General features: G+C 39.4%; 1 protein-coding gene across 1 annotated transcript in view; it reads left to right on the forward strand.

The window, feature by feature from the left end:
- Positions 1-18,727, forward strand: part of LOC119527391 (phosphatidylinositol 3-kinase regulatory subunit gamma) — a 160,736-nt gene extending 142,009 nt beyond the window's left edge. Inside the window, exons 6-10 of the mRNA XM_037827337.1 lie at positions 347-489; positions 2,910-3,086; positions 9,892-9,966; positions 10,405-10,575; positions 14,938-18,727. Coding sequence (XP_037683265.1) covers positions 347-489; positions 2,910-3,086; positions 9,892-9,966; positions 10,405-10,575; positions 14,938-15,136 — 765 coding nt within the window. The 3' untranslated portion in view covers positions 15,137-18,727. The remainder of the gene's footprint in view (positions 1-346; positions 490-2,909; positions 3,087-9,891; positions 9,967-10,404; positions 10,576-14,937) is intronic.
- Positions 18,728-19,901: the final 1,174 nt, after the last annotated feature.

Here is a 19,901-nt window from a genome sequence, read left to right on the forward strand (position 1 = left end):
GAAAGTAAGAATAAATAGATTCTATAAGGCTTTTCTGGGTATGAGGCTTTATACTTTGTGTATGGACTTTTCAGCTCCTTTTCACTCCTAGCATGGTTTGGGGGTCAGCCCTACAACAATAGATGCAAAGGCAGAACTTGGTGTCTTCAAGGTGTTTAGGGTCAATGTCTCTTGGCAGCTCAGAGGCCTTTCTGTGGTTCTCAGCTATATTTAAGGTAATGGTTCTTTTTTTAGGGTTGGAGGCTGTCTTATATGGGATTGTAACTAGAATAAGATTTTTTTAAGACGAAGGTTACAAAAATAATAAAGTAATGAAGTGTATGTCTTTTCTTTTTCCCTTCTGTAGGAAATACAGATGAAGAGGACTGCCATTGAAGCTTTTAATGAGACAATTAAAATATTTGAGGAACAGTGTCACACACAAGAACAACATAGTAAAGAATATATTGAACGATTTCGCAGAGAGGGGAATGAAAAGGAGATTGAACGGTAAATCTACCTAATTCCTCCAAGTGCATCAGTGAGATGAGACTTCTTTTCTTCTCTTACAATTCCTGCCTGTCTACTTAGTTTACCCCCTCAAAGGAGTCCTGCAGTATGGAACTACTTTGCTGTCCCTGCTACTGGCACCATACTGAACCTCTTCTCTCTTCTCTACTCCTGTATTTCCCCAAATTGTTAATTCTTGTTTATCCTTTTGGACTTGGCTTGGACATGACTTTTTCCAGATAATCGTCCCTGATTTCCCAAGAATGATTTAGGGGCATTTTGTCCATGGCCCTACAGTACCTCGGTACTGGTCCCTAGCAAAACATTTATAGAATGTCACATCTACTAAACTGTGAGCTTGTTGAGAGTAGAAGTAGTGGCTTATTATTCCTAATAGCCCCAGCACCTTTGGTGCCTGAGAGTATGTAGTGAGTACTCACTGAATTTTTGTTGAACTAAAGATCAACTTTGGTAACAATCTGAGATAAATTGGAGGTGGAACAAGACTGTAGGTAGCCAGACCAACCTGACTGTTGCTGGTGACTAAAGAGGTTGTCGTCGTCAGATGGTGAGACCCTAAACCAGAGCAATGCAGGAAAGGAGGGAAGTTAATAGAAATGCTGAGGATTTGGTGCCTAATCAGATATGGTAGGGGTAGGAGAAGTCAAAGATTATTACTAGATTTCTGGTGTCTATGACTGGGGGATGGTGTTACTCAACAAAATAGAAAGTACATGAGGAGGGTTCAGGGTTGGACTCAGTGAGTTTGAGATTCTTTAGAGAATGTAGTTGGAGCTCTCTGGCAGGCAGGCAGTTGGTTATTTGGATTTTGGAACTTAGAATAGAGAAAGGATTTGGAATGCATAAGTGTGTAGGTGATGGTAAGTTCTCGGAATAAGATTACATAGAGAGAGTGAGCAGCATGAGAAGTAACTGTTGGATTTGGCAACTAAAAGCATTTTGGTAGCCTTTTCAAAACAATTTTAGTAGAGTATTGGGAGACTCAGCTAGATAATAGTGGATTGAAGAATGAAAAGGAATGAAAAAATGAGAAATAAAAATAAATCATATGCAGTGGAAAAGCAAAATTATTTCTCATATCAGCACTGCAATAATAGTGAACTTCTGTATGCATAAGTTTAGGGGTAAGTGCTGTGAAACAGTGTAGCTTAATGGTTTATCCCATGGGCTAGAATTCTGTATTGGCCGTTTACTAGTTGTATGACCTCGAATGAGTTACTTAACCTAGCTGAGCCTCAGTTTCCTCCTCTATAAATTGTGGATTATACCTCATCAGAATGCTGTGAGAATTAAATGATATATATGTTTCTATGTGTGTGTATCCTGGCACATGGCAGGCTGTCAATAAATGACAACTATTATTAATAATGAAGAAATATATAAAATTTTATAGTGTTGCAGAGGCAGGTAAGGTAAAATTATACGGTGAAGTTTTAATAGTAATATAAAGTTAGTAATATAAAGTTGCATATGATTGGGCGACAAATGAGTTATATGGACAATTGTTGCCGTAAGGGTTCAGAGCAAAGCTATAAACTGGAAAAACTTATAGCCTATTGAGTGCTTTAGGCAAACATTGAATGCTTACCAAAATGCTCCAGGCACTGTTCTAGTTCCTTTATATGTTTCATAACATTTTATTCACACAACTCAGTGAAATAGGTACTATTATAAATACCCATTTTAAAGAGATGAGGAAACAAAGGCACAGAAAAGTTAAATAACTTACCCATAGCCACACAGTAAGTAAGTGGTAGGCAGTGATTCAAACCTAGGCTGGCTGACTCCAGAGACATTGGTCTTAACCACTATGCTCTACTACCTCTTAAATATCATACATACAACTTTGCTGGAGCCAGTCATGGCTGGATTCAGGGCCCAAACAAGGTTATTGGGTTTCTCTCTGATACTCTTTTTCTTTTGCCCTGTTTTTTGCTCTGTGGCTTCATTCTCAGGCAAGCTTTCCTTGTGAGGTGACAGCATGGCTGCTGAGAGTCCTGGAATCACATGTTCATAACTTAGCAACCCCAGTGGAAAAAAAGAATTTCTTTTTATAATAGTTCAAGCATAAGTCCTAGAATTTCCTCTCTTTGGACCAGCTTCTGTCTTATGCTCATTTCTGAACCAGTCACTGTGGCCTGAGGTGAGGATGGGAAGGCATAGAATACTCTTATTGACCAAGATGGGTCATGTTTGTTACTCCTGGATCTGAGGTGGGGACAGGGAACTCAGACCTATAGGGAACATCAGGGTGCTATTACCAGAAGAGTGAGAATGGATATTGGGCAGGCAAAAAGAATATATGTCTACCACATTCAAGATATTAGGCCCATCCTCAAACTACAGGATTACTCTGGTTGGTTGCTATTTTAGCCGTAATATGTCAAATATTTTCACAGAATTATGATGAATTATGACAAACTGAAATCACGTCTGGGTGAGATTCATGATAGCAAAATCCGTCTAGAGCAGGATTTGAAGAAACAAGCCCTGGACAACCGTGAAATAGATAAAAAAATGAATAGTATCAAACCTGACTTGATCCAGCTGCGCAAGATCCGAGATCAGCACCTTGTGTAAGTTGCCTGGGCCTGTATGGGGAAGGAACCACTAGCACCTTATTATTACTGGCACTAAAGAAGTTAGAAGAGGAAGAGGAGATTTTTAATTGAGAACTGGCCAGTGAGATTGTAAGGATTTAGGAATGCAGCCCTGTTAGTGTACCAGAGTTTATAGAGTCACTATATGGGACAAGCCAGAATGCAGGAATTTAATTCGTATAAATGCCTTGGAAATCTTGGCTGTTGCCTGTGCGAAGTGTTCTTGCTTAAAAAGTGCATATTTATGTTTGCCTAAAACACAAAAACCAGAATCTTTGGTTATATGGGAGAACCTACAAGTAAGTATATAGAACAGTCTCTTAAAGGATATTCTATATTTAAGGAATGAAATTCTGTATTTAAATTGTAGAAATTTGTCTATATCAAGCATGAAAGGTAATTTGACTTGAACAGTGAAACCCAATTCTTGGATATTCAGGAAGGCTATACAAGTTTAGCCAGTTATAGCCAGAATAGGGATATTATCCAAATATAGATTGAAAGATATATTATTAGAACAAGGTAAATAGATTAGATTTTTAGGACAAATGACTGTTTCATAGAAGGAGAGAATCCATGAGAAATGAAAATACATTGAGCTTAGCTCTGGTAATGAACAGACTATTAGGAAATGTATTTATGGGTGACCTTCATTCATATAACACAACTCAATTCAAACTCCTGGCAGGAAAAGACAGCAGGAACTAACTCTGGGTTTTCCATAGATTTCAGAGTTTCTCTGTTTGAGAAAGACAGGGGGGATAAAAATAGCCCCAGAGGTTGAGACATAAGGCAGATTAATTTCAGTCGAAAATTTAAGGTTTTTTTTTTTTGCAAACAGTTACTACACTACGCTGAGCAGTTTTTCTAGTAAAATCACTCTGAAGATATTGTTTCGGTTTGCTTTTGTGGCCCCTAAAAGTCAACCAGGTCACGTAGGATCCAGAAGAGCTTTGGAAACAAGACAAGGAACTGCCCTTGTCTAAAATCAGGGTGTCCTTTGTTCTTGGAATGCTTATGTGGTTCTGGTCACATCATGAAGCTAAGAAAGGCCCAAGAAGGCTATGCTCTGGACCAAAGGAATGAATGGAGGCACTTCTTTACCCTGGGAAGACAGAGATGAAGGTATTAGGAAAAATATCATCCCAAAGGGCATGAATATCAGACCTTGAAAGTTGTAACATCATGGATGACAATGCCATGACCTGCTATTGAGTACAACTGGGGTGTTTGGAGAAATACAGGTGGCCATTACCTCTTTTGGAAGGGTTGCTTCAGGGAGGATAGTCATTAGTATTCTTTGATGGGATCCTTTCATGTTTCTAACAGAGACAATACTTAGGTGGACTTGATTGTTTCAGTGCTGAAATTTATTTAGTTCTGAAGGAGATTGGTTGAAAAATGTGGTCTGTGGATAAGCACTGCTGCATGATACTGAGTGTGATCAGTCTTTGGTCCTGTTTGGAAGTTGGAATAGGTTGAAATTCTGTAGTACCCAGAGATTGTCATTAGTTGATCAAGCCCCCTTTGGGTGTGGACATTTCCCTGACTTCTCACTGTGTAGTCCACAAGGATTTTATAAAAGCTTTTTTGAGATTCTCTGCTGAGATCTTAATGTACTGTTTGTAGAATATTCTTGATTTATCAGTGTAGTAGCCCTTTAAAAAAAAGGAATTTGGTTGGCCATGTGCAGCTCTTTTTTATCGTGAATTAAAGTTAGTTTCCATGAATACTATTTACTTTTCTTGATATTCATAAACCTAAGTCCACGAATTCAAAATAAAGATTAACTTGCCATTAAGTTGAGTTATTTATTTATTTATCAATACCTTTTTTATTGTGAAATATAACATACATACAGAACAGTGATAACTTTCAGAGTAGGTTTAACTGGTAGGTAGAGATGAAATGTCAAAGAATGCATTAATTAGTTTTTGAATAATATGTGTATACTTTGCAGCTAAAGGAGTCTTGGGGAGGGTGGTGGTATGTTCTGTTTTTTGTTTTTGTTTTTTTTCCAGCTTTATAGAGATATAGTTCATATTCCACATAGTTCACCCATTTAAAGTGTACAGTTGAATAGTTTTTGTATATTCACAGATTTGTGCAACCATCACCACAGTCAATTTTATAACATTCTCATCACCTCAAAAAGATATCCCTTTAGCTGTCACTGCTATTCTCTCCTCTCTTGCCCAGCCCTAAGCAACCATGAATCTGCTTCCTGTCTCTAGATTTGCCTGTTATGGATATTTCATATAAATGATTTATAATAATATACTATATGGTCCTTTGTGACTGCTTCTTTCACTTAGCATCATGTTTTCAAGTTTCATCTATGTTGTAGTATGAATCAATACTTTTTTATGGCTGAATAATATTGCTTTGTTTGGATCTATCACATTTCGTTCAAGCACTTATCAATTGATGAACTTTTGGATTGTTTCTACCTTTTGGCTATTACAAATAATGTTGCTATGAATATTTGGTTACAAGTTTTTGAGTAGGCTTATGTTTTCATTTCTCCTGGGTACATACCTAGGAATGGAATTGCTGGGTCATATGGTAACATTAAAAAAAAAAACTGTTTGAGGAACTACCAAATTGTTTTCGAAGCAGCTACATCATTTTATATTCCCACCAGCAGCAGTGATTCACTCTTTAATATCTTTTCTTATAACTCTAAATTTTTATAAGTTATTTTTCTTTTCAGAGTGTTTTATATATTATCTCATTTTAAATTTCTGTAGGGAGTTTGCAGTTTTATCTACAAAACTTTGTGCAAGACAAGTTGCATCCCTGTTTTTATTCTTTAAATTAGAATGAATTTCTTCCAAGCTTCTACCTGCCTAGTTATCTGAGATGCTTAATCTCAGTTACCACTGGGACTCTTCCCACTTCCTACACACACACACACACACATACACGCACACACAAACTTGGATCATACAAGAAAATCATCCTGAAGTAGTGCAAGAAAAACTGGGAGAACACAGTCCCTCATCCCTTGTGACTCCCATCCTCAGGTTCTTCCTCTTCTCCTAATCATTGGGTCCTGCCATCTGGTTAAACACTCCTGTTCCACAAAATTCAGAGATGCTCTTCACAGTAATCTCTTCATTGGCCACCAACAGACTGTGTGTCTGGAAACCGTTACCCCATTCAAGAAGGTACTTTCTTCTGTTACCCCTTCTCATACTTCAACCAGGCTCAAGGGAAACCTAAACTCTCCTCCAGGCATGCTGCTTCAGATTCAGAGTATTTTTTCCCATCCCTTCTTTCAGGGACTGCTCAGCAGAATCTTCTCTTGGGCTGAAACACATGCTCTTTTCCTCCTAGAGGGAGGGTAGTAATTGAGTTGTGTAAGGCCAATTAAACCTTTAGGAAGGACACCATATAGATAGACTTTCCCCACTAAGAAAGGACATGCTAACATCAGCTCCCCCACCTCTTTTCCTTCTTAAGACAACTTCAGTGTAAGTTATGGAAGCAGTATTTTCCATATTTTTTAGAAGAGATAACTGTGAGATGTAAAGAGAGGCTGGTCTAAGACTACACAATTAGTAACAGACCCCTCAGTATTAGGTCTCTTGACACCTTGTCTTAGTTTGGTTTCTTTAGAATGTACTACATTTACGTGTCATCTAAGCTGTTCTAGTTTGCTAATGCTGCCTATTCGCAAAACACCAGAGATTGATTGGCTTTTATAAAAGGGGGTTATTTGGTTACAAAGTTACAGTCTTAAGACCATAAAGTGTTCATCAACAAAGGGTACCTTCACTGGAGGATGGCCAGTGGCATCCGGAAAACCTCTGTTAGCTGGGAAGGCACGTGACTGGCGTCTGCTCCAAGTTCTGGTTTCTAAATGGCTTTCTCCCTGGATGTTCCTCTTTAGGCTGCAGCGCCTCTTCAGAATGTCACTCGCAGTTGCTCTTGGGGTGTTTGTCCTCTCTTAGCTTCTCCGGAGCAAGAGTCTGCTTTCAACGGCTCTCTTCAAACTGTCTCTCATCTGTAGCAACTGTGCTTTCTTCAAAGTGTCCCTCTTGGCTGTGGCAAGCTCACTTCTTCCTGAGCTTATATATTACTCCAGTAAACTAATCAAGGCCCATGTTGAATGGGCGGGGCCACACCTCCATGGAAATTATCCAGTCAGAGTTATCACCCACAGTTGGGTGGGGCACATTTCCATGGAAACAACCTAATCCAACTTTACAACTTAATCCCCACTAATATGTCTGCTGCACAACATTGCTTCAAAGAATATGGCTTTTTCTGGGGGACATAATACATTCAAACTGGCACATAAGCGTTCCTCATATTAATAAGTTAAATATTAATCAACATATTTACTACAGTTATTTGAGTTTTTTCAAAATCGTTTTTAAAAGCTAGTATGTTCCTGGCATTGTTAATGGATGTTTAAGAACTCAGAACTATATAATAGTCTTTCAGATTGACTATTGAGAGCTTGGAAAAGTTGCTTGTGTTGGACACTAACATAAGTTGTGGGTGAACCAAAAGCATCTTTTCTCTTTCTCCTGGAGTTTTCTTTCCCACACATCCTAACAGTCTCTGTGACAGAAAAGAAGGCCGAATTTAAAGAGGTTGATGGTTAGGAGAAAATGTGATGCAGTTCGTTCATTTCAAGCCTTTTACCCAGTGTACCTGTCTCTTAAATAAAGGAAAGGTCAGTTTTTTTTAAGGATAGAAAACTTTGAGTGATAAGATTGTTTACAGGAGGGTATCTGGATATTTTGCTAAGAGAAGTTGTGGTCTAGGAGGAGGTTTGTTGCTAAATCAGTTCTTTGAAAGCTCACTTGTTAGCTACCTTCCAGCTTCATTCAATTCACTAAGAATAAAAAATAAGAGCATGTTAATTGAAGGAAACGTTTAAATGATAAAGGCTGTGGAATTGGTCTAAAAGAACTTTAAAATTATGTGTGATGCCAAATTATCTATTATACTTGGGGTCAGAGAGAGGTACAAGATGCTGGGACCCTGGATTACTTCTGTGTTGTGAAGATTTTGTTAAAAGCAGCCAGCCAGCAAATTTTACTATCTACTTATTGAATATCTACTATGTGTTGGCAATGTTTAGCACTGGGAATATAGCCATAAATAGAACAGACCCCCTTTATTTAAAGCAACCTACATTTTAGTGAGGGAGACAAACATAAACAAGTAAATGTATAAATTAATGAATTCAGGCACAGAGAAATGGTTTGAAGATGATAAAATAAGGCAAATGTAGAGATTGACCTGGGGTTGGCCTTAGTTGGGGCAATGTCCTCCCTGGGGAGATGATGTTTATAATGAGATCTAATTGACCACCAGTCTTGGCTGGGAGTGGTAATGAATGCAAGTAGTTTTATGCTCCATTCTGAGTTTACTTCATTAGCCATCCCAAAGGAACTAAATGTGATGCTTTATATCATTTTACATCTAAAATGTTGATTTTTATTTATTTATTTATTTATTTATTTATTTTTAAATTCAGTTTTATTGAAATACATTCATACACCATACAATCATCCATGGTATACAGTCCACTGTCCACAGTATGATAACATGGTTATGCGTTCATCACCACAATCTATCTCTGAACATTTTCCTTACATCAGAAAGAACCAGAACAAGAATAAAAAATAAAAGTGAAAAAAACACCCAAATCATCCCCCCATCCCACCCCACTTGTCCTTTAGTTTTTATCCCCATTCCTCCACTCATCCATACACTAGATAAAGGGGATGTGATCCACAAGGTCTTCACAATCCCACTGTCACCCCTTGTAATCTACATTATTATATAATTGTCTTCAGGAGTCCAGACTGCTGGGTTGGAGTTTGGTAGTTTCAGGTATTTACTTCTAGCTATTCCAATACATTAAAGCCTAAGAGGTGTTATCTATATAGTGCATAAGAATGTCTACCAGAGTGACCTCTCGACTCCATTTGGAATCTCAGCCACTGAAACTATTTTGTTTCATTTTGCATCCCCCTTTTGGTCAAGAAGATACTCTCAGTCCCACGATGCCGGGTCCACATTCATCCCCGGGAGTCATACTCTGCGTTGCCAGGGAGATTTACACCCCTGGGAGTCGGGTCCCACGTAGAGGGGAGGGCAGCGAGTTCACCTGTCGAGATGGCTCAGTTAGAGAGAGAGAGGGCCACATCTGAGCAACAAAGAGGTACTCAGGGGGAGACTCTTAGGCACCATTACATACAAAATGTTGGTATATTTTAAGATATTATCATTTGTCTGGTGATCAAGTAAATTTGTATTAAATACTTAAGATTGACACCTTGAATTTCTTGTGGCTTACCTAGATGCAAAAAAATACCTTGAATCTATGTTTTAGAGTTTAAACAAGCAGCAGGTCACTCAGGAATTGGGTCCTCTGGTTTAATAGAGATGGCAAATGTGACACCATGCTTACCTAACTAATGATTTCAGTTATCCACTATGTGTGATTGCAAGTATATGTGTGCTTGTGGTGACATAAACTTCTATAGAAGGAAAATGAAAAGTTAAACAAGTGCCTAATTATAGGTAGCTCACTGTGTTTCTGCCTTTTCTCAGAAAAGATTAATTTAAAATGGTATTAGATGAAAGGAAACAAATGGAGAGGCTAGTTTAAGGAAATCTCTGGTCATTCTTCATGGGATTGGGGAAAATAAAGGGCTCTTGGATTCTGGAAAATTGGTTGGCTGTGTTGTGTTTACTTTGGCCAGGAAGAGTTTATACACAGAGTATACCGACTCTGGTGTCTTTCCTCTGGCAGATGGCTCAATCACAAAGGAGTGAGACAGAAGCGTCTGAATGCCTGGTTGGGAATGAAGAATGAGGACACTGATGAGTAAGTTCCCTCTATACCTCTCTGTTAAAGGGCTTTCTTCCCAGTATAAGACAAGGGCCTTTATATATGCTAGATGCTAGTTCTCATTGTCACTTGAGGACCTTAAATCAGGAACTTTGCATCTCTTATGAACTAAATTGCCTGAGGAGTACCCCATAGGCAATTGAGTTCAGAGGCCTGCCAAGCCATGTGAAACCTGGATGCAAAGCACTGCTCATTCACACATTCATGTTTTAGCTTATCGAATGGGACATGTAGATTCTGTGCTTTCTGTACCATAGCAAGTATGAAGTTGTTAAAAAACAAACCAAAACAAAAACTCCAGCTGGTTGCAATTTCACTTTGTCCTTTTGTGGTTAAAGATTTAGAAGAGAGCTTTTTAAATTTTAGATTTAAGAGGCATATTGTTATAATGATATTTTAACCTTTAATTTTTAGGACCTATTTTATGAATGAGGAAGAAGAAAACTTGCCCCATTATGATGAAAAAACCTGGTTTGTTGAGGATATCAATCGAGTACAAGCAGAGGACTTACTTTATGGGAAACCTGATGGTGCATTCTTAATTCGTGAGAGTAGCAAGAAAGGATGCTATGCTTGCTCTGTGGTGTAAGTCTTCTTTGAGGTTATAACATTTGAAAACTTATGCAAAGATTAATAGAAAATCAACCCCTTAGAAAATTCACATCAAATTAGTTAAAGTATAGTTGAGGGCCTATGACTTGTACCATTAATATTTATAAAAAGAAAAGAGTTACTTGCTTTAGGAGAAATAATATTGGAAATTATTTTGAAGATTTTAATTTACATGGTAAGCAAATCGGGCCTGTGCACCTGTGATCTGTATTGTTGCCATTTGGGATAAAAAATTTGTTAGGGATACAATGATTAGAAGATCAAGAAAGAAACAGAAGTCTTGAACAACACTACAAAACAACTAGACCTAATAGACTTTTATAGAAAACTCCACCCAACAATAGCACAATATACATTCTTTTCCAGTGCACATGAAACATTTTCCAGGATAGACCACAGGTAAGGCCATTAAACAAGTCTCAATAAATTTAAAAGGAATGAAGTCATACACTGTCTCCAACCACAGTGGAATGAGATCAGAAATCAATAGCAGAAGGAAATTTGAGAAATTCACAAATATGTAGAAATTAAACAACACACTCCTAAATAACCAATGGGTCAAAAAAGAAAACAAGGGAAATTAGAAAATACCTTGTGATTAATGAAAACAGAAGCCACATACCAAAACTTAGGGGATGTGGTGATGAAAGTGCTCAAAGGTAAATTTATAGGATCTTAAATCCTAAGGATCTCAAATCAATGACCTAACCTTCCACCTTAAAAAAAACTAGAAAAGAAGAAAATGAAGGGTAAACTAAATCCAGAGAAGGCAGAAGGAAGGAAATAATACAGATTAGAGTGGAAAGAAATAGAGAACAGAAAAACAATAGAGAAAATCAATGAAACAGAAAGTTGACTCCTGGAAAAGAGCAATTAAGATGACAAACCTCGAGCTAGAATGACCAAGTTAAAAAGAGAAAAGACTCAAATTAATAAAATCACAATGGGAGAGGGCATTACCAATATTACAGAAATAAAAAGGATAATAAAGGAATACTATAAAAAGTTATATGCCAATGAATTAGATAACCTAGATGAAATGAGCAAATTCCTAGAAAAACACAATCTATTGAAATTGACTCAAGAAGAAATAGAAAATCTGAAAAGAACTATATAACAAGTAAAGATATTGAATTATTAATAAAAATTTTTTCCCACAAATAAAAGCCCAGGCTCAAATGGTATCACTGGTGAATTCTACCAAATATTTAAAGAAGAGTTAACAACAATCTTTCACAAACTCTTCCAAAAAATAGAAGAGGAGGGAATACTTCCCAACACATTCTACAAGGCCAGTATTACCCTGATACCAAAACCAGACAAAAATGTCACAAGAATAGAAAACCATGGACCAATATCCCTTATGAACATAGCTGCAAAAATTCTCAACAAAATACTAGCGAATCAATTCCACCAGCAAATATAAAGGATTATGCATCATGACCTAGTGGGATTTATCCCAGTAATGCAAGGATGGTTTGACATGGGACAAAAAAATTACATGATCATCTCAGTAGATATACAAAAAGCATTTGACAAAATCCAAAATTATTTCATGATAAAAACACTGAACAAGGTAGAAATTAAAGGGAACTTCCCTCTACAATAATGGACATCTATGAAAAACCCACAGCTAACATCATATTTAATGTGAAAGACTGAATGCTTTCCCCCTAAGATAACAAACAAGACGAGGCTGTTTGTTCTTGCCACTTCTTTTCAATATTGTACTGGCAATTATAGACAGGGCAGTTAAGCAAGAAAAAGAAATAAAAGGCATTGGAAAGGAAGAAGTTAACTTTTAGGGATAATAAGTGAGATCAACAAAGTTGCAGTAAACAAAATCAATATACATAAATCAGTTGTATCTTATACACTAGCAGTGAAAACTCCAAAATGAAATTGGGAGTATGATTCCATTTACAATATCATCAAAAAAGAATAAAATACTTAGAAATAAATTAAACAAAAGAAGTACAAGTACACTGAAAACTTCTAACATTGTTGAAAGAAAGTAAAGAAGACTTAAGAGGAAAGACATCTATATTCATAGATCAGAAGTCTTAATATTATTAAGATGGCAGTATTCCCCAAATTGATCTAGGATTCAGTGCAATCCTTACTGAAATCTCAGCTAGCTTTTTCTGAGAAATCAACAAGCTGATCCTAAAATTCATGTGGAAATTTAAGGGACCCAGAATAGCCTAAACACTCTTGGGGAAAAAAAAAAAGGAATAAAGTTGGAGAACTCACACTTCCTGATTTCAAAACTTACTATAAAGCTATAGTAATTAAGACTGTGTGGCATAAGGATAGTTATATAAAATGAATAGAATTGAGAGTTGAGAAATAAATCCTTATATTTATGGTCAGTTGGTTTTCCACAAGGGTTCCCAAACAATTCAATTGGGAAAAAATAGTCTTTTCAAAAATGGTGTTGGGAGAATTGGATATCCACATGCAAAAGAATGAAATTAGACCCCTACCTCATACCATATAAAAAAATGAACCCAAAATAAATTTTAGACCTAAATGTAAAAGCTAGAACCATAAAACTTTTAGAAGAAAACATAGGAATAAATCTTTGTAATCTTGGAGTAAGTGGTTGTTTCTTAGATATGAAACTGAAAGCACAAGCAACAAAAGGAAAAAAACAGTAAATGATACTTCATCAAAATTAAAAACTTCTATGCTTCAAAGAACACTATCAGGAAAGTGATAAGAAATTCCACAAGATAGGAGAAAATATTTGTAAATCATATAATATCTGATAAGGGACTAGGATTCAGAATATATTAAGCAAAACTCTTACAGCCCGACAGTAAAAACATAAATGACTCAGTAAAAAGATGGCAAAGGACTTGAATAGACATTTCTCTGAAGATATACAAATGGGAATAAGCATATGAAATGATGTTCAATGTCATTAATCATTAGAGAAATACAAATCAAAACCATGAGATACCACTAGGATGGCTGTAATAAAAAAGTGATAACAAGTATTAGTGAAAATGTGGAGAAATTGGAACTCTCATGCATTGCTGGTTGGACTGTAAAATGGTGCAGCCACTGTGGAAAAAGTTTGGCAGATCCTCAGTATGACCCAGTGTTCTGGTTTCCCAACTGCTAAAACAAATACCATAAAACGGGTTGGATTAAACACAGGAATTTATTGACTCAGGTTTTCAGGCTAGGACAAGTCTAAAATCAAAGCATCAGCAGGGCATTTCTTTCTGCCAGAAGACTCTGGCATTCTGGGGCTTGTTGCTGGTGTTATTTGGGGTTCCTTGGCTTTTCTGTCATATGGCAATGCACAGGGCAACGTCTTTTCCTATGTCTTCTGGGTTCTGTTGATTTCCAGCTCTGGCTGCTCTCTGTGGTCTCTCTTGTGGTCCAGTAACAGGGTTAGGACCCATCCTGATTCAGTTGGACTGCACCATCAGTTGGGCCCTATTTACAATGGGTTCACACCCATAGGAATGGATTAAAATTAAGAACATGTTTTCTGGGGTACAGAATTCCAAGCCAGCACACCCAGCAATCCAAAAGAATTGAAAACGTCTGTCACCCAAGAACTTGTACACAAATGTTAACAGCAGCATTTTTCATAATAACCAAGTGGTGGAAACAAGCCAGATGTACCTCAGCTGATGAATAGATTAACAAAACGTGGTATATCCATACAATGGAATATTATTCAGCCATAAAAAGAAATGAATGAAGTACTGCTACATGCTGCAACTTGGATGAACTTTCAAAACATCACACTCAGTGAAAGAAGCCAGGCGCAAAAAGGCTTCCATTCAAATATCAGGAATAGGTTAATCCATAGAGACAGAAAGTAGCTTACTGCTTGCCAGGCAGTATGGAGGGGTGGGGTGGGAGGTGGGGAGGGAAGAATGGGGACTGACTGCTAATGGGTAAATGGTTTCTCTTTGGGTGAATTTCTGGAATTAGACAGTGGTAACAGTTAGACATAACTGAATATACTAAAAGCACTGAATCATACACTTTAAAAAAAAAAGAATTTTGATTTGTCCTTCCCCTCTCCAGTGCCTTCTTACCTACTGAAGATCCGGAGCTGAATGATTAATGCAGTCATCCTTTTTAGCTCTACCAGCTCTTAATGGAAGGGGAAGGATATCTCTGTGGCCATGCCAGGTTGGGGAGGGCACACACCTGGATGTGACGTATCACAGTCTTTGTCTGATTGACAAAACACTTCTTTTTGTATAAAAATTGATCTCAGACTTCTGGCCATAATAACAACAATAGTATCTATTATTATCTGCCTTAACATCTTCCCTGTGGTGTTTGTGTGTTGTGTCTTTGCAGTGCGGATGGGGAAGTGAAACACTGTGTGATCTACAGCACCGCTCGGGGCTACGGCTTTGCAGAACCCTACAACCTTTATAGCTCGCTGAAGGAGCTGGTGCTTCATTACCAGCAGACGTCCCTCGTTCAGCACAACGACTCCCTCAACGTCAGGCTTGCCTACCCTGTCCATGCACAGATGCCCTCACTCTGCAGATAAAGAGGGGGTGGGAACAGAGGTGGCTCTCTAGCATTCTTTTCTACAGTTTTTATTAGACTATGAGGGCATTCTTTCTATGTAGACTGCTTGTTTTGCACAAGAAGTGATTCTGTGAATGTGAAGTGGAGAGGACAAGCAGCAGCCAGTCATGATGGGGGCCTAGGGGTCCTGGGGTTCTTTGAGACTCAGCTGTGCTGCTGCAATGACATACTAAGCTGGACGCGGATTTTTTTTTTTTTAAGTTTGTTTTATTGCGGTCTTCATTTTATTTAGCCAAGCACCCTCAACAAAACACATCAGGCTTGGGGGTTGGGGACAGGTATAGGAACCCTCTGAAAGGTCCATATCCTCTTTTGGTCTTTGACTCATGAAAGCAGTGCAGGGGTATGACTCTGTCAAGAGTTCCTTCTTGATCTGTCAGTCTCTCTTAGGATTCATGTGAACCAACAACCCCCCCCCCCCAAGAAGGCTGTTTTAGTTCTGTGGTAGAATGGAATTTGGTAAAAAGACAACCAAAGGAAAATGGGGAGGCTTGGGATTTCCTTTAAAAGAATCTAAGCCAAGGGGGAAAATATCTTCAGCTGAAGGTACCTTATTTCTTATCAACATAATTTAGACTTTAGGAGCTTCCCTCTAAAGCATTATGTTTAGAAACCAAATTGATCCCACCAAAACAATGTTTGTTGTTGGACTGATGTCTAATGGGAGAAGGGTTAGTAGTATCTGAATGAACACTTCTATACCAAAACTTGAAAATAAAGAAAGACTAGAATTTGTGAAATTTTGCAAATACTATGAAACTCCTGCCCTGCCCTTGTTTCTCAGAGATGAGGACTAGTGTTCTTTTTGTGGGGATGGTGAGCTTTGAATCATAAAATGAAGTTGGTGCTTGTGTGGTGTTTTCTTAGCCTAAAAGAATGATCTGTTGTTTGAAACCATTGTAATTTGTTTGTATGAGTAAAGAAAAGGTGCAATCCAGTGCTTTTAGATGACTTGAATATACCAAATAATGATATAGAACACTTTTATATGTGCTTCCCCAAGTTTAAAGGCCCTGCAGAAACAGTGAACATGGTTTAATTTCTCTTCAGCTCCCCCTCCTTTGCTGGGTAGGGCTTAGGCTACTGCAGGAAGGGGGCCAGACTGTGGTCAGGGACCTCAGTAAATCACAGACCCAGGAGCCCTGGTGTCCAGGGTGAAAGTCTTATCACAGGAGCACATTACCCTGTGTGCTTCCATCCTTTGGTTTCTGAAGCTTTTGCTAGGAGAAGGGAAGATGGCTTGGAGTTTAAACTGTTAGTGGAACCCATCTAGGAGCTCTTTGCCGTTTTTTTTTTTTTTTTTTTTTGATCCTGTTAAGACGATGTGCATGTTCTGCCCTCATGCTCCACTGGCCCTGATTTTAGGCCGGGAGTCATCTGGTTCATGTGGTTTAAGCCTTCTAGCTGAGTGACGCTAGGCAAATGGAATAGGGAGGCAGGCATCTGCTTCTGCCTGCATTATGCCCCACTGTCACCAATGAACACGCATTTAACAAACAATCCAGCTGCTCTGAGCCAGGCCTGGAACCATAATAGGGTCAGAGTGAGTTAGTTGTTTGAGCCCAAAGCTGTGCAGTCAGGCATCCTGGCTGAGCTAGAGAAACCAGCAGCTAGATCTTGGTGCTTAAGGCTTATGGTTAGGAAAATTCTCGTTTTGGGGATGAAAGAAAAATAAATACTGCTTTCATTAGACAAACTTTAGAAAGGACCATGCTGTAGAAATAGACATGAAATAGAATTTTTGGAAAAACTTCCAGAGTTATTAGTGATGAGGCTGGGAAGGAAAGGGCATAGCTTTGCTTTTCCTTAGTTAAGTTGCAGTTTCAGGATTGGGTGAGACAGACATACATCCACCCCTCCGTGCCCCCAGCCTTCCAGTGTTACTCTTCTGACTTAAGCCCTTAACTGATAGCCAGTCAGCAGCACACCTCTTCCTCCAAATTGCGAGACTGAAATCTTGCTGGAAGTTTTATAGGTAATGCCAGGCTAATTGCTTCTGGGTACCCCTGGATGGCCTTGGGCCTGGTGTTGAACCTGCTTAAGCAGTTAGATGCTCAAGATTGGATGCAAGGAATCCCTCTTCTCTGGCATTGGCACAAAATTTTGATTCTCTGCTGAATCTCTCTCTTCAAATAAACTAAAATGGGAATAGGATTTCATGCCTATAGTGTTGGACCCTGTGCTTGCACCTTGCCAGGCGGACATTGGGGATGAGCAGGAAGAGGAGAACCATTTTTGGCTTGTGGAGCAGAGCTGCTTTATTTTTCTGTCCTTCATTCCTTCAGTTTTTTGTTCTTTCCTGTTTTTCATTCTTGAGTTTGTTACATTGTGGGATCTAAGACCCAGGGATCATTTGAGAAGTTGGAAGGTATCTTTTTTGCCACATGATTTACTTGAACCTGAGCCAGTGGAAGTGGCATAGGGGCCAGACTAGTTACTAGGCCCAGTGTGTGAGGAGAGGGCATTACATGGCTCCGTCACTCCACGGTCTTGGGAGCAGGTCTGAGTCTACTTCTGTGTCCTGTCCCATGATCTGGACACTAGGACTATCTCTCTTGTTATCTTAACCACAGCCCCATTGAGGCAGAGAGTAAAGACACAAACCAGACCAGACCCCACTGTGGGGTTAGAGCTTGTTGTTAAAGGGAGGGGCTCAGTGTTCTCCTGGCAGGGAAGCCAGCCACCAACATGGGAGCAGCTTGGGGCTGGCTGGGCACAGGTTACAGGCCCATCTTTTCTAGTTGAAGCTTTCATCACAGAACAATGCTTTGCCTCCACTTGGCCATAGATGCCAAACCTTGGCCATGGCTCAGGCATGTGCAGGATGGCTGTGTCCTTATCACTGCTTTGGTGAAATTGAGGGCTTCTTAACACTTCTCACCCCCTCCAAGCCTTGGTGTGACCTCCCATTGCTCCATGATCTTTAAACCTCATTGTACTCTGAAGAAGCTTTGGGAGCCAATTTGATGTCTTCCATGAATTTCTTTTTCTTGCTGCAAGGAACCAGCCCCATGGGTCCTCTTGGGCCAAGAATTGGATCTTGGCAATGCCTGGTTTCCAAGGCGGTCTTGGCTGCCATTTAAGACCCCAGAATAGGCCTCTGTGAGGCTTCAGTGGCCTCAGAAACCAGAGGGTCCAGGTGGGGGCCTACCTGGGTCCTCTGCTGCCAACTGCTCAGCCTTGCTGTACCTCCAGCCACTTGTGACAAACAACCTTGTTTCCTTACAAATTCCAGCATGTGACTGTGGTGCCCTGTTGTTATTTGTGAAAAACTTATTCTGTTGTCTTTGATGTATAAAAAAATTCATGTAGTTTACGTAAAAATATCTGATTTACAAGGAACCCGACTGTACGTCTTGTATTGGGACAGTTCATAAATGTAGTTTCTAGACCACCTTTGCAAATTGTTCTTGTCACCATATGTGTTCAGACATTGCTGTGCAGTTGTCGGGTAGTGGGCGGGGCGGTGAGGGGAGATACTTTTTGGTCCTTTTGTTTTTTACCTTTCCCAAGAAGGGACAGTCTGGCCAACTTGCTCCAGTAATGCAATAAAGACATTGCAATAAAGTACCTTTTTGACCTCATCAGATGATGGGATGGGCTGGGGAGTGGGGCAAGAGGGAGGAGAGTGGGGGTGTTGAAAAGTTCTGGAAACTCCCAAACTTCTCTCCTATGAGCACCAAAAGATTAGTGCTTGAACTGGGCCACCAGAGGCTTTCTACTTCCCTGCAAGAAGTCAAGCTCTCAACAGGCATGATGCTGGAGTCCTGTCTACCCAACGCAGCGCACAGAGAGACTCAGAAACTGACTCTGGGAAAGTTAAATCTGAGAGCCAGCCCCTCCCCAACTCACTCTACTCCCGACTGTTAGAAACCCCAGCTTATTGGTTCTCATCACATCTTTCTACCTGGAAATCAAGTGTTACCACATTCTAGACTGGGACAGGGGAAACAGGTTCAGTCTTAGGCTGACCTCTTTTTGCCCCAGGCCCTTGTCACTGTCCTGCAGTGTACTTTGTTGAGGTCCCTAAGTCGTGGGAACATCATCAGCAAATACGTGACAACCAAAGTTGCATAGGATATTGCAGCTTTCATCCGTGTCTCTTAGGCTCTGCCCAGATGTGCACTTGATTCCAGACTCAGACTGGTAGGGGAACAGTCTGTCCTAAGTGACCTTGCCTACATTCTTCCTTCCTACTATAGCCATGCAGCACCCCCAAAGAGCACTGCTAGGAACTATGGATGATCTTTCTCTCCTAATCCCAAGAGTTGAGTTTCCATTTCTATGCTGAGGATTCTCAAATTCCTATCTCCAGTCCAGTCCTCTCTTTTGAACTCCACCTGCTGGCTGGATGTCTCCACTGGGGCCTTGTGTATCCCACAGGCACTTGAAACTTTTGTTTACTTTACAGGGAAAATATATGCTTGACTGAATTCCCGCACCTTCCTACCACCAAATTTATAAACTGTCTATATCCACATCTCTTCTTACTTCCACCTGTTAAATTACAAAAAGGTGGCACCTCTCATGACTAAAGCCAGTCCCTCTCTGTGTATTTTGGATCTTAGGAATCTAACATGGATCTTAGGACTCTAATATGATCCATTACCAATTATTTCGCTCATTCCCTCTCAACCAGATCATCCCCATTGACATTTAATCATGGTTGGTTGTCTCTAATCCCATTTCCCCAAACCTTGCCCAACCCCATATCCCTTTCCTTA

This window comes from Choloepus didactylus, chromosome 2 (assembly GCF_015220235.1).
Source record: "Choloepus didactylus isolate mChoDid1 chromosome 2, mChoDid1.pri, whole genome shotgun sequence".
Classification (NCBI taxonomy): domain Eukaryota; kingdom Metazoa; phylum Chordata; class Mammalia; order Pilosa; family Megalonychidae; genus Choloepus; species Choloepus didactylus.